This window comes from Danio aesculapii, chromosome 7 (genome assembly GCF_903798145.1).
Source record: "Danio aesculapii chromosome 7, fDanAes4.1, whole genome shotgun sequence".
Lineage (NCBI taxonomy): Eukaryota > Metazoa > Chordata > Actinopteri > Cypriniformes > Danionidae > Danio > Danio aesculapii.
The window spans coordinates 16,053,444-16,065,656 of NC_079441.1; the positions used below are offsets into that span (position 1 = coordinate 16,053,444).

The following is a 12,213-nucleotide window of genomic DNA, read 5'->3' on the forward strand; positions in this document are numbered from 1 at the left end:
ATTTCAGCATTAATCTGAGGCAACTTTACTTCGCTGAGGTATGGCCACTTTTCGATATCCTGTTGTTGTGGGATGTTTTCCATTGACACTGGAATGCTCTTTTGTGTAAACACTTTTGAAAGTTCAACAAAGTTGTTTTCTTCCAGACCACTAATCTCCAAGTCAGTGAGCAGATAGCTTTCTACTCGTTTCTTTGAGTTCATGGTGTTTAACAACATGTCAACTTTTCTGCCTTGAACATTTAACCGTCTTGCTAACGACTCAGTGCAGAAAGTGGCAGAACTTCCTGGGTCCATAAATGCATATACTTTCACTGTCCTGTCACTTTTTTTGGACTTTATTTTAACAGGTACTATGGCAAGAACGCAATTGTCTCCGGCCCCAGTACAGGCACTTGTTTCATGACTCACTGCAACAGGAACATTTTTAACTGTTTCAGTTTCATCCACTTTTGTTACCACCTTCTCATGAGTTTTGTCATGTGCATGAATGTGTAACATGCACGGATGTTTCTTTGAGCACAACTTACAAGTGATTCGCTTCGTACAATCCTTGCTTACGTGTCCTTTTTTTAAGCATCCGAAGCAGAATCCATTCTTTCTCAGAAAGTCCAACTTGTCTTTGTATAACTTTGCACTGAATTTGTAACACTCATCCAATGTGTGATTTTTCTCACATAATGCACAGGGTTTAGTGAAGGCACTAATAACTGATGCACCATCATTTTTTGCTGTATTTAAGTCCTTGTGCCTTTCACTAAACTGTTGTATGCCAGTTGCAAAGCTGCTACCTCTTTTGCCCTCCTTATTCAGTTTGATTGCCTGAGAAGACTTATTAGTGTGTTTCTTATCACCTGACAAAACGTCCAGATCTCCAAAGAGTGGATTTGATATTACCTTTGCTTGTCGGTCAACAAATTCCACCAACTGTATGAATCTGGCTCTCCTTCCTGTGCGATCCTCATGCTCATAAGCGTGGGCCCTCCATCTTTCACGCAATTTGTATGGCAGCTTTGAAATGATAATCCTCATGTTGGTAGGATTGTCTAGCTCATCCATGTAATCAATGTCTTCCATAACATTGCGGCAAGTCACTAAAAACAGTGAGTAAGCACTTAAAGACTTTCCGTCCTCTGACTTTATTTCAGGCCATTTGAATGCCTTTTGCATCAAAGATGTCGCAATTTTCAGCTCATTACCAAACCTCTCATGTAACAGTTTCATCGCTTCTGCATACCCACGATGTTCAGGCATATGCTGGCAGCTCTTCACAAGATCTCTAGGCTCTCCTCTAGTGTACTGCTCCAGAAAGTATAACTTATCAGCATCACTATCAGCTCTAGATTCAACAGCATGTTCAAATGCTTTAATAAAAGACCTGAATTCAAGTGGATCTCCATGAAACAAAGGAACGTCACGCTGAGGTAAGGATAACTGACATTGATTCTTTACAAGCATTTCTGTTATGTCTGTCTGGCGTTGCATCACTTGTTGAAGCTGTACTGTGCCAATATTGTGGTGTGAAGTCTCATCACCATGTTTAGAACATTCATGTATCATGCTTGATCTTTTAGGTCTGACACTTGGAGGTTCACTTGTTTGAATTGTCTCAGGATGTTCTAACAATTTGCTAGACATTGATGGCGCACTGTACTCATTCTGCACACTATGCTGTAATTTGGGAAGATCTGTGTCACTTAATTTAGTAGCAACACTTTGACTTGCAACATATTGTTCTTCACTATCTTGATATACTTTTAGTTTAGCATCAGAAATGGCAAGAGCAGTTTTTATTTCCAGCTTTTCCATTTCAGCCTTTAACTGTGCTTCCTTCAGCTCCAATGCCTGTCGTTCTTTTAATGCTGCTGCTTTAGCTAACAATGCTGCTCTGTTTGCTTCTTCCTTAAGACGAGCTGATGATGCTGTAGACCTTGAGGACCTTTTAGATGCAGATGTCACTGCACTTCCAGACTTATTAGAAGCACGTGTCTTATATGACACCATTGATACACTGTCTAATGGTGACACTTCTTTGTCACAACTTTGAGACATTTTAATGGTGTCCGTAGTTTCCTCAATCCACAGCCTCATCTTTTCTATGAACCTTTTGCAGCACGACTCTTTAGGATGAAACCAAATTTCTTGATCTGTCTCACACTCTTCCTTATTTAAGTACATCAGCACTGAAGTATTGCTTTCAACAAATTCTTCAAATAGTCTTTTATAAACCTTAAACTGCTTTGTTTCAATATCATTCAAATTGCAAGCATCTTCCATAAGCGATTCAATTTCGTTGGATTTTGCAGTTAATTGTCTCAACTTGCCTCTTCTTGCGTTGATCTTATTGTGAAGCTTCTCTTCCAAACCCTTGTCTGTGAGCGCCCTCCTGCGTTCAACATCGGTAATAGCCGCATCGTCACCGTCGTCCGCCATTTATGACCTTAATGCATGCAAATCCATTCACTATTGCATGTACTTTTCAATACACATTGTGTGCATTGTAATGCGATCTTTCTTTCCTCATTCATAACTTGAATCAGGCGCGAATCTGCGCTCGGCGGGACGTGATGCTGCGTCCGCAATATGCACCTGTCCTGATGCATTCTTCCATCCGCGTGCGCTCGTTCATCCAATAAGTTGACAACGTGCAGTGAAAGTGAAAATGCGCTCTTAAACCACTTATCTTCTGTCGACGGAGAAAGCTTTTGACTTTACATGTAGGGTACATGTGACCATTATGCTTAATTCACAAGTCCTGACGCGTATTAGTGCTCTTACATTCGATCAAGACGCGAGAGTCCATCTAATTCAATGTATCTTCGTTTTATTTTCACATTAGACATCCACACGTGCCAATGTTGTCAAAATCCACTCACATACAACTTGTTTGTTCCAGCCTGATGAACAATGACTCCAATATTTCACTTCTACGGTCAAAAGCTTGTGCTCTCCAACTTCTGCACATTGCACTAAAAACTCACGTGTGTCACACCAACTGTGGAAACTTTTTGAAGCATACTACACATGCGCAGTAGAAAATAACGTAAAGTATATGACATGCAAATGGCAAGAACATAAGAAGTATATAAAAACAGTATATATAAAAAAGTATATAACATGCAAATATATATATATAACCATAAAACTTACCTAAAACAATAAACTATTAAATATGGCTCCTACAACTTCCATTGCAGAAATGTAAGGCTCTGCTTTCTTGGTTTCTGTGTGTTCCTGCGGGGAGAGCATTCTCTCACTGAGTGTGATTCAACGTGCCTACACTCATGTTAATTCAGCAATGTATTTTTTAAAAGCGAATAAATTAATCTAAAGTGTAACTCAAGTTACATTTATAAAAAAGTAACTCAAATACTATTACCTAATTTTTTTAAGTAACACGTTACTTTACTTGTTACTTAGAAAAGTAATGTTATTATGTGTTATGTAATGCATTACCCCCAACACTGCCGCACAGTCCAAAAACATGCGCTATAAGTGAAATGCATGAGCTAAATTGGCCATAGTGTATGAGTGTGTGTGTGAATGCAAGAGTGTATGAGTGTTTCCTAGTACTGGGTTGCGGCTGGAAGGGCATCTGCTGTGTAAAACATGCTGGAATAGTTGGCGGTTCATTCTGCTGTGGCAACCTTTGATAAATCAGAGACCAAACTGAAGCAAAATGAATTAATTTTAATTAATTAATGAATTGATTATTATGTTTTGGGCGATGCGGTGGCGCAGTGGGTAGCGCTGTTGCCTCACAGCAAGAAGGTAACTGGTTCGAGCCTCAGCTGGGACAAGTCCAGACATGCGCTACAGATGAATTGGGTAAGCTAAATTGTCCGTAGTGTATGTGTGTGAATGAGAGTGAATGGGTGTTTCCCAGTGATGAGTTGCAGCTGGAAGGGCATCCACTGTGTAAAACAGGCGACCCCTGATTAATAAAAGGACTAAGCCAAAAAGAAAATGAATGAATGAATTATTTTTTTTAAATCAATTTTTTATTAAATTTTACATTTTATTTTAAATTTCTTTTTTTTTTAACTATTATTGGATGTTTGACATAATCTCAACTGAATCACAAAGAGAGGTTGGGACATAGAATAGCTCCTCCTCTTCTTAAAAAACGCCCAGTACCGTATCGTTTTATTACAGCTCTGCGAGTGAGAGCGGTTGAGCTCAAGCGCATCAATTGAGAAGCATTTTGGAGGAGGTAGGACATGTCAGATAGTATCGAGCATTTGATTGGTCATATGATTTGATGAGAAACTAAAGTTGATCCATTGAGGCGGAAGTGACTGACTGCAAGCTTTGGATGTTTATATCTTATAAATGCAAATTTTGTCACTGTTTTGGAGCACACTAGATTATTAATATTCTTAAAACTGACATACTAATACAAACATCTAAAAAATGTTGCCTTTAAATAGTGAGAAATAGTTCTGATCTGTATCTTAAATAATAATATTAATAATTAATAATATTAATAATAGATAATGTAAATATGCATTTAACCACCACTATAGCAGTTCATACCGTTGTTAATGCATAATTGCGCCAAACTGTCTATGAGAGAAAATATTCATTCGGTGTTCTAAAACTGGGAGATCTAGAGCACAGATAGACATCATAAGTGTTCACAAGACACCTATTTTTTTTTTTTTTTTTTTTTTTGTAAAAAGACTGCTGCTCACAGATTGGAGTTGAACAGTAAAATCATCATCAAGTGTGCAATTTTTCATGTTCGTACATATATTGGTGCAGGAAAGCAAACTTGTCACCATTTTATTTTATATAAAAATTAGTTCACCTTTAAGAATCACACACTGCTGCAATAGTCAATTAGAGGTTATAGGTCAGAATACACTCAACATACCTTAAAACAATGGTTCCCAAAGTGGGGGTCGGGATCATAGAAGATAAAAATAGTAGTTTTTTGTAGTAAAAAACAATAACATGCAAATGAAAAGCCATCAGCCTTTAAATTATTTTACTTCATAGGATTGGTGTGTTTGCGTTAGGTTAAAAACACAGCAATAGCATCAGCTGCAGCAGATTGATTTTATAGCACCAGGTTAAACTTTCTGACAGATTTATGCCAATCAAATACAATAAAAATTAAATACAGACCACAACTGAACATTGAGAATGATCTCTGATTGGCGGTCTCCAAAATTAAACCAAGAATAGACTGGTGCTGAAAACAGTCTCTTTAGGTGAGGTTAATTCATTCATTCATTTTCTTTTCGGCTTAGTCCCTTTATTAATCTGGGGTCGTCACAGCGGCATGAACCACCAACTTATCCAGCATATGTTTTATGCAGCGGATGCCCTTCCAGCTGCAATCCATTACTGGGAAACATCCATACACTCTTATTCAAACACACACACACTACGGACAATTTAGCTTACCAAATTCACCTGTACCACATGTCTTTGGACTTGGGGGGGAAACCAGAGCACCCGGAGGACACCCACGTGAACGTGGGGAGAACATGCAAACTCCACACAGAAATGCCAACTGACCCAACCGGGGCTCAAACCAGTGACCTTCTTGCTGTGAGGTGATTGTGCTACCCACTGCGCCACTGTGCTGCCTCTTAAGGTTAATATTAAATCAAATTAATAAATGACTGTAAAAATGATATGGTTGTTAGACTGTTGCACTTTTTTGTATTGTCAATATGCTCGTGTTTATATAGGCCTATTGTTGTATGAGCAATGTTTGAATATTTTTAACCATCTCCGAGGAATTTGGGGGTCACAAGTCGCTGGCATTATTATTTTAGGGGTTACTGACTGAAAAGTTTGTAAACCCCTGCCTTAAAACACTGAAAAATCCAATAGGTTTGATTAATAAACTAGATGGAATTGAATTAAATATATAAATTTGGTTCACTGACGTATGTAATCATCAAACTGAACATGTTGATCCACCCTGCTCCCAAACTAATTTGCTTCCCCTCAACACTCATCTCCTTTCTCCATTCATCCTTTCTAATCATTCTCTCCTTTTTCTGTCCTCTGTCCTCTCTCATCTGGTCAACCTCAGAGTCTGTCCCAGAGCCCCAGACGTCTGAATGGAGACATCAGGTTGTGCCCACAGTGGTTATACCGAATTCGCGCAGACCAATAGCTCCTTGTCCTGTAGATGCTCCTTCTTCTCGTTCCTCTTCCACTTCTTTAATTCTTCCTTCACCCTCTTCCATTCATACCCAAACATCTACCATAACCTCCATTTCCGTGCCTTCCTCCGATTCACTCACAGGTATACATGCAGTATGTTGGCCTGGCTGAGACTTTTTTTCTGTTTATGTGTGTGTGTGTGTGTGTGTGTGTGTGTGTGTTCAGAGAGCAGGTTTTAAACATGTCTTGAGCTTGTGAGATCTGTTTTTGATTTCGCTCCAATGTTGCATAACAGTGCAGTGTCAGAAAGCCAAAGCATTCCATTCTCCCCAGTGAACTGCATTCATATTTCATGACTATAGAACTAATAAAACAGTCAGTATATTTCAGTCAGTAAATCTTGATATGGATTGACATGATGTTGTGCCCCCTCTAGGGCAACTTCTGAGTAACAGCTACCTGCTGATGTTATATTATATAGTACCCTTTTACTATTCTATTCTATTCTATTCTATTCTATTCTATTCTATTCTATTCTATTCTATTCTATTAATTTCTTTTCTTTTCTATTATATTCTATTCTTTTCTATTCTATTCTTGTCTATTCTATTATGTTCTATTCTAATCTATTCTAGTCTGTTCTATTCTAGTCTATTCTAGTCTGCTCCATTCTAGTCTATTCTATTCTAGTCTGTTCTGTTCTGTTCGGTTCGGTTCTATTCTATTCGGTTCTAGTCTAGTCTATTCTAGTCTGTTCTATTCTATTCTAGTCTATTCTATTATTTTCTGTTCTGTTCTGTTCCGTTCTAGTCTAGTCTAGTCTAGTCTGTTCTATTCTATTCTATTCTATTCTATTCTATTCTATTCTATTCTATTCTATTCTATTCTATTCTATTCTATTCTATTCTGCTCTGTTCTGTTCTATTCAATTCTTTTCTATTCTATTCTAGTCTATACTATTCTAGAGTCTATTCTTTTCTATTCTATATTATTCTATTCTATTCTAGTCTGTTCTATTCTATTCTATTGTAGTCTATTCTGTTCTATTCTGCTCTGTTCTGTTCTATTCAATTCTTTTCTATTCTATTCTAGTCTGTACTAATCTAGAGTCTATTCTTTTCTATTCTGTTCTATTCTAGATTATTCTATTCTATTTTATTCTATTTTATTCTAGTCTGTTCTATTCTATTTTATTCTAGTCCATTCTAGTCTAGTCTACTCTAGTCTATTCTGTTCTAGTTTATTCTATTCTATTTTATTCTATTTGATTGTAGTCTATTCTATTCTAGTCTATTATATTCTATTCTACTCTATTCTATTTAGAGTAATATGGAAATATTTTGAAATATTATCACAAATGAAGAAATTTGCAGTATTTAAAATTGCAACATTATAATATAACTATTTAAAATGGCAACAGAGTAATATAAGAATAATGCTTTTATGTTCCTGTTTTTTGTTTTATTTTCTGGAGTCATCACTCAAAATTCTAATTTTTTATTCTTGTTGTTGAAAACCATTGTGCTGCTTGCTATTTTTGTGGAAACTTCATTGTTTGCTTTGTGCTTTAAAAAAAGTCCTGAACTGTTTATTTAAAATATATTTCTTTTGTAAATATGATATCAAAGTCACTTACTGTAATTTTCAATGAGTTTTAATACATGCTATACTGAATATTTTTTTTAATCATCAAGATGTGCGATATACAGTATAGCAAGATACACTACCTGACAAAAGTCTTGTCGTCGATCCCAGTTGTCAAAGCAACAAATAATAACTTGACTTCTACTTGATCATTTGGAAAAGTGGTAGAAGGTAGATTTTTCCAATGAATCATCTGTTGAGCTGCATCCCAATCATCACAAATACTGCAGAACCCCTATTGGGACCCGCATGGACCCAAGATTCTTACAGAAATCAGTCAAGTTTGGTGAAGGAAAAATCATGGTTTGCAGAATGGATGGCAACATCAGCAGCCTGAGGTATCAAGACATTTGTGCTGCCCATTACATTACAAACCACAGGAGAGGGCAAATTCTCCAGCAGGATAGCGCTCCTTCTCATATGTTAGCCTCCAAATAAAAGCTCCTGAAAGCAAAGAAGGTCAAGGGGCTTCAGGATTGGTCAGCCCAGTCACCAGACATGAACATTATTGAGCGTATCTGGGGTAAGATGAAGGAAAAGGCACTGAAGATGAGTCCAAAGAACCTTGATGAATTCTGGGAGTTCTACAAGAATGCTTTCTTTTCTATTCCAGATGACTTTATTACTAAGTTGTTTGAGTCATTGCAGAGATGCATGGATGCAGTCCTCCAAACTCATGGGAGTCATACACAATATTAATTATTTTGATGCATAAAATACATTAAATTATGCATGCAGCTTGCATGAATGTGACAAAATTCTAAACTTACAAGCAGACTTGTGTTTTAAGAAACTGATATGAAGCTTGACATTCCTGGCAACTCCATGTGGTGTGCTGTTTTCTCTTCAGCAGGGGAAACCATTTTTAATGATTGAAAGCATGATGAATAATGCCTTATTTTGTGCATTATTATATTATATTATATTATATTATATTATATTATATTATATTATATTATATTATATTATATTATATTTTATTATATTATATTATATTATATTATATTTTATTATATTATATTATATTATATTATATTATATTATATTATATTATATTTCTGTTTCAGAGAAACACAGACAGTTAAGTGTATTAACAGAGGAGGAATGTCCTAATACAGTGAGTTCTGGTGAGTATACAGTACATTACAGTGGCTTTATTGTTTAGAATTTTGCGCATCTTTCTTGAAGTATTAGTTATTGTTTGTCCATACCTTTACAGCTGATGAGGTTGCAGATACTAAAGCCATACATGTTCCTCAAAACCATGAGCCTCACTCTCGCAGATCCGGAGTCCTCAGTACAGCCAATCAACGACCAAACAGCATACTGGACAAACAGCGGCCTGCTTTTGAACTTGAGGTTGTACGACCTGCTAAAGGGTGAGTAAGGGTGCGCAAAAAAAAAAAACTTGCTGAATTGTTCATTGTTGCATGTGTGTAGATCTAATGCGGTGAACAAATGTTGGTAGCAATGATGCACAGGTAGTGAACAAGTTTCTGGTGTATTACAGTGTTGCATTTACTACAAGTGACTTTGTGTAAAGACTAACCCTCTTGGCTCTTTGCTTTATTTTTGAACTCTTGGATGCAACAGCAATAGTCTAATTGATTTTGTGTTATTTTATTTCACATGTGTGAAATTAACCTGAATGTGTAGTGGTTTGTTGTCTAAATATTTGTCATATTTAAACTGACGATTGCTTTAATCTGTGAGGACTTTACCCCTGCATTAAAACAGAAATGTTTCATTGTTATAATATACAGTAGCCAACATTTGAAGTGAATCGAAAAGGTTTTTCAAAATTGTTCTAAGACAAAAATGGGTGTTGTTCAATAGTTTTAGGACTTGATGAAAGGTCATGATCCACTTTAAATGTTGACTACTATATTACTATTATCACTATGTTATTACTAGGCTACTGACAATAAGTTAACTAAAGCTACCAAAAAGTATTCACTTTGAGCCTCAGGTAAAAATAAGTGCGGCTAAAATCACTTAATTTGTTTTTATATTATATTGCATGTTAAAACTGGAATGAATGGAGTAAAAATAGAGAGAATTAGAGAGTGGAGGCACTTTTGTGCTTTTCCACTGCGTTTAATACTGTGAATCCTTTTATTTTAGCAAATAAACTTGTAGGTGAATTTGATGCGAGTCATGGTTTGGTTTTATGGATTTTAGGCTTTTTGACATGCAGGCAGCAGAGAGTTATGTTGAACAGAGTGCTTACAGACATGCTTTTTACATCAATAGGATCTCCACAGGGTTGCGTACTGTCCTCAATTATTTTTATATTGTACACAAATGAATGTCGCGCCACTAAGCACAATTGCCATATAGTCAAATATGCTGATGACACCGTTTTTTTATCCTTGTTAACTAATGACAGCGATAATCATAATGAGTTTTTTAAGTGGTACAAAGAAGCTAAACTACAACTGAACATCACCAAAACGAAAGAGATGGTAATTAATTTTAGAAGAAATGCCACAGAGGTGAAACCAGTGTATTTTAATGGAAAACAAGTTGAAATGGTACAGGAATATAAGTATCTTGGCACAATCTTTGATACCACATTAAAGTTCCAGCCAAACTCATTAGCTGTTGCTAAGAAAGTGCATCAGAGAATGTATGTTCTTAGGAAACTGAAGTCTTTCTGTGTAGAAAAAAATATACTGAGAACTTTTTATACCGCCTATGAGAGTATATTAAGCTTTTCCTTTTTATGCTGATTCTCCTCACTTTCTGTTAGAGACAAAAATCGCCTTTAAAACTCCCAGCAGGCATCATAAGATGTTAATATGAGGTTAGATTTAGGTCATGATGTCAGGTGACCAAAATTCAATGTCTAACCAGCATCTAAGGACGTTATATTGACGTCCAATAACGACGTCAAATTACATTGATATTTGGTTGATTTTACTGTAGGTTGTGTTGGAAAGTGACCAAAATCCGTCTGATAGATGTCATAGTGATAACGTCTACACGACGTCAAGGTGTGACATGATTAGATGTTGATATTTGGTTGATTTTAGGTTGGACATTGGACATTGACATAGATCTGATGTTGGGTTCTGACGTCAACCTTTCATTTCCAAACAAAATCCAACGTCCCCTTGACGTTGGGGTATGGTGGGGTACAATGTCGATATGACGTCATGTTGACATCCTGTGCCTGCAGGGCTTAGTTAAGACTTGCTCCTGTTCTGTTGTTCTGTTGCCCTCTGGAAGAAGGTTTAGAAGCATTAAATGCTCCTCTAACAGATATAAATTCACCTTTGTTCCTGAGGCAGTAAGGCTTTACAACCTTACATTTAAGCAAGTTTTAAAGTTTTTATATATTTAAATATATATTTTATTACTATTTATGAAGTTATTATGAAGCATGCTGGAGTGTGTTTTTTAATATTGTTTGTAAGTGAATTATCTTTTTATGTGTTTGTTGTATCATGATGCTACTGCCCTAATTTAACTGCCCCTGGTGGGATTAATAAAGCTGTTAAACTTAACTTACTTAAAATGATGTACTGTATGCGCATGTTTATAAGCAGAGTATATTTTAGTCTTTCTTTTTCTCATATATATTATTCAATATATATTAAAGTTTCTTAACATTAACTTTTTTTTACAAAATGCCTTTGCTATTCAGCATGGTGTTTCATTAACAGATTGGATAACTATATCAGTCTGATTTTTATATATTTTTTGGTGTTATCCTATAACACCTCATCAGTTTTGATGTGCTTTCTTCCTAGACCAGAGAGTATGACCTCTCTGTTGGCCAGTGATCATACCTCATCCACTGTCACTGATATCACATATTTCGAACTGCCAAAATCAGAACTGTCCCATAAAGATAAAGTACCCATTCAAGAAACCCTTGAAACCCTTGCCCTAGAACCTGCTGCAGCCCCTGCATTCACCGCTCCATTACCTGAGGTCCAGATCAATCAGTCAGAGAATTCACAGAGCCCTGCTGAGCTGGACGTTTTACACTCGGCTGCACATGAGCAGACAGAAGACGAGACAATTCCTCATAAAAACAAGCCAGAGCCATGTCCAAGTAGCATTCATCTGGCAGAAATACAAGAGCAAGAAGCCAAAGCAGAATCTGTGCCACGGGTGCTCTCAAATTCAGAAGTGTCCCCATCATATCACACTGATGAGGGGTATGTATGGAATGATGCATGTTCTAAGACCATCAAAATTGATAGTATATAGTAGGGGTGTGAACCTACACTGGTCTCATGGTTTAGATTGATTGGGATTATTTTGTCATCAATTTTGTTCAATTCAATATCACAATGCATTGCACTGCATCCTCAATTTACTTCATGAATATAATTTTGCCATTAAATACAAGCTGTTGGATATACAGTATGAACTCAAAATGCTTCTTTACTATATCAAACATCAAATAAGTGATAAGGACATTTTGTGATGA

General features: G+C 36.4%; 1 protein-coding gene across 8 annotated transcripts in view; it reads left to right on the top strand.

Annotated features, from left to right (window-relative positions):
• The window catches only part of ehbp1l1a (EH domain binding protein 1-like 1a), an 86,610-nt gene that overhangs the window by 41,296 nt on the left and 33,101 nt on the right, over positions 1-12,213 (top strand). For 5 of the 8 annotated variants that reach the window (XM_056461120.1, XM_056461122.1, XM_056461121.1 and 2 more), the window contains 4 exons: positions 6,052-6,267; positions 8,837-8,896; positions 8,989-9,148; positions 11,525-11,938. In XM_056461120.1, the coding sequence (XP_056317095.1) occupies positions 6,052-6,267; positions 8,837-8,896; positions 8,989-9,148; positions 11,525-11,938 (850 nt within the window). The remainder of the gene's footprint in view (positions 1-6,051; positions 6,268-8,836; positions 8,897-8,988; positions 9,149-11,524; positions 11,939-12,213) is intronic. The other 3 variants (XM_056461123.1, XM_056461124.1, XM_056461126.1) reach the window with 1 other exon arrangement.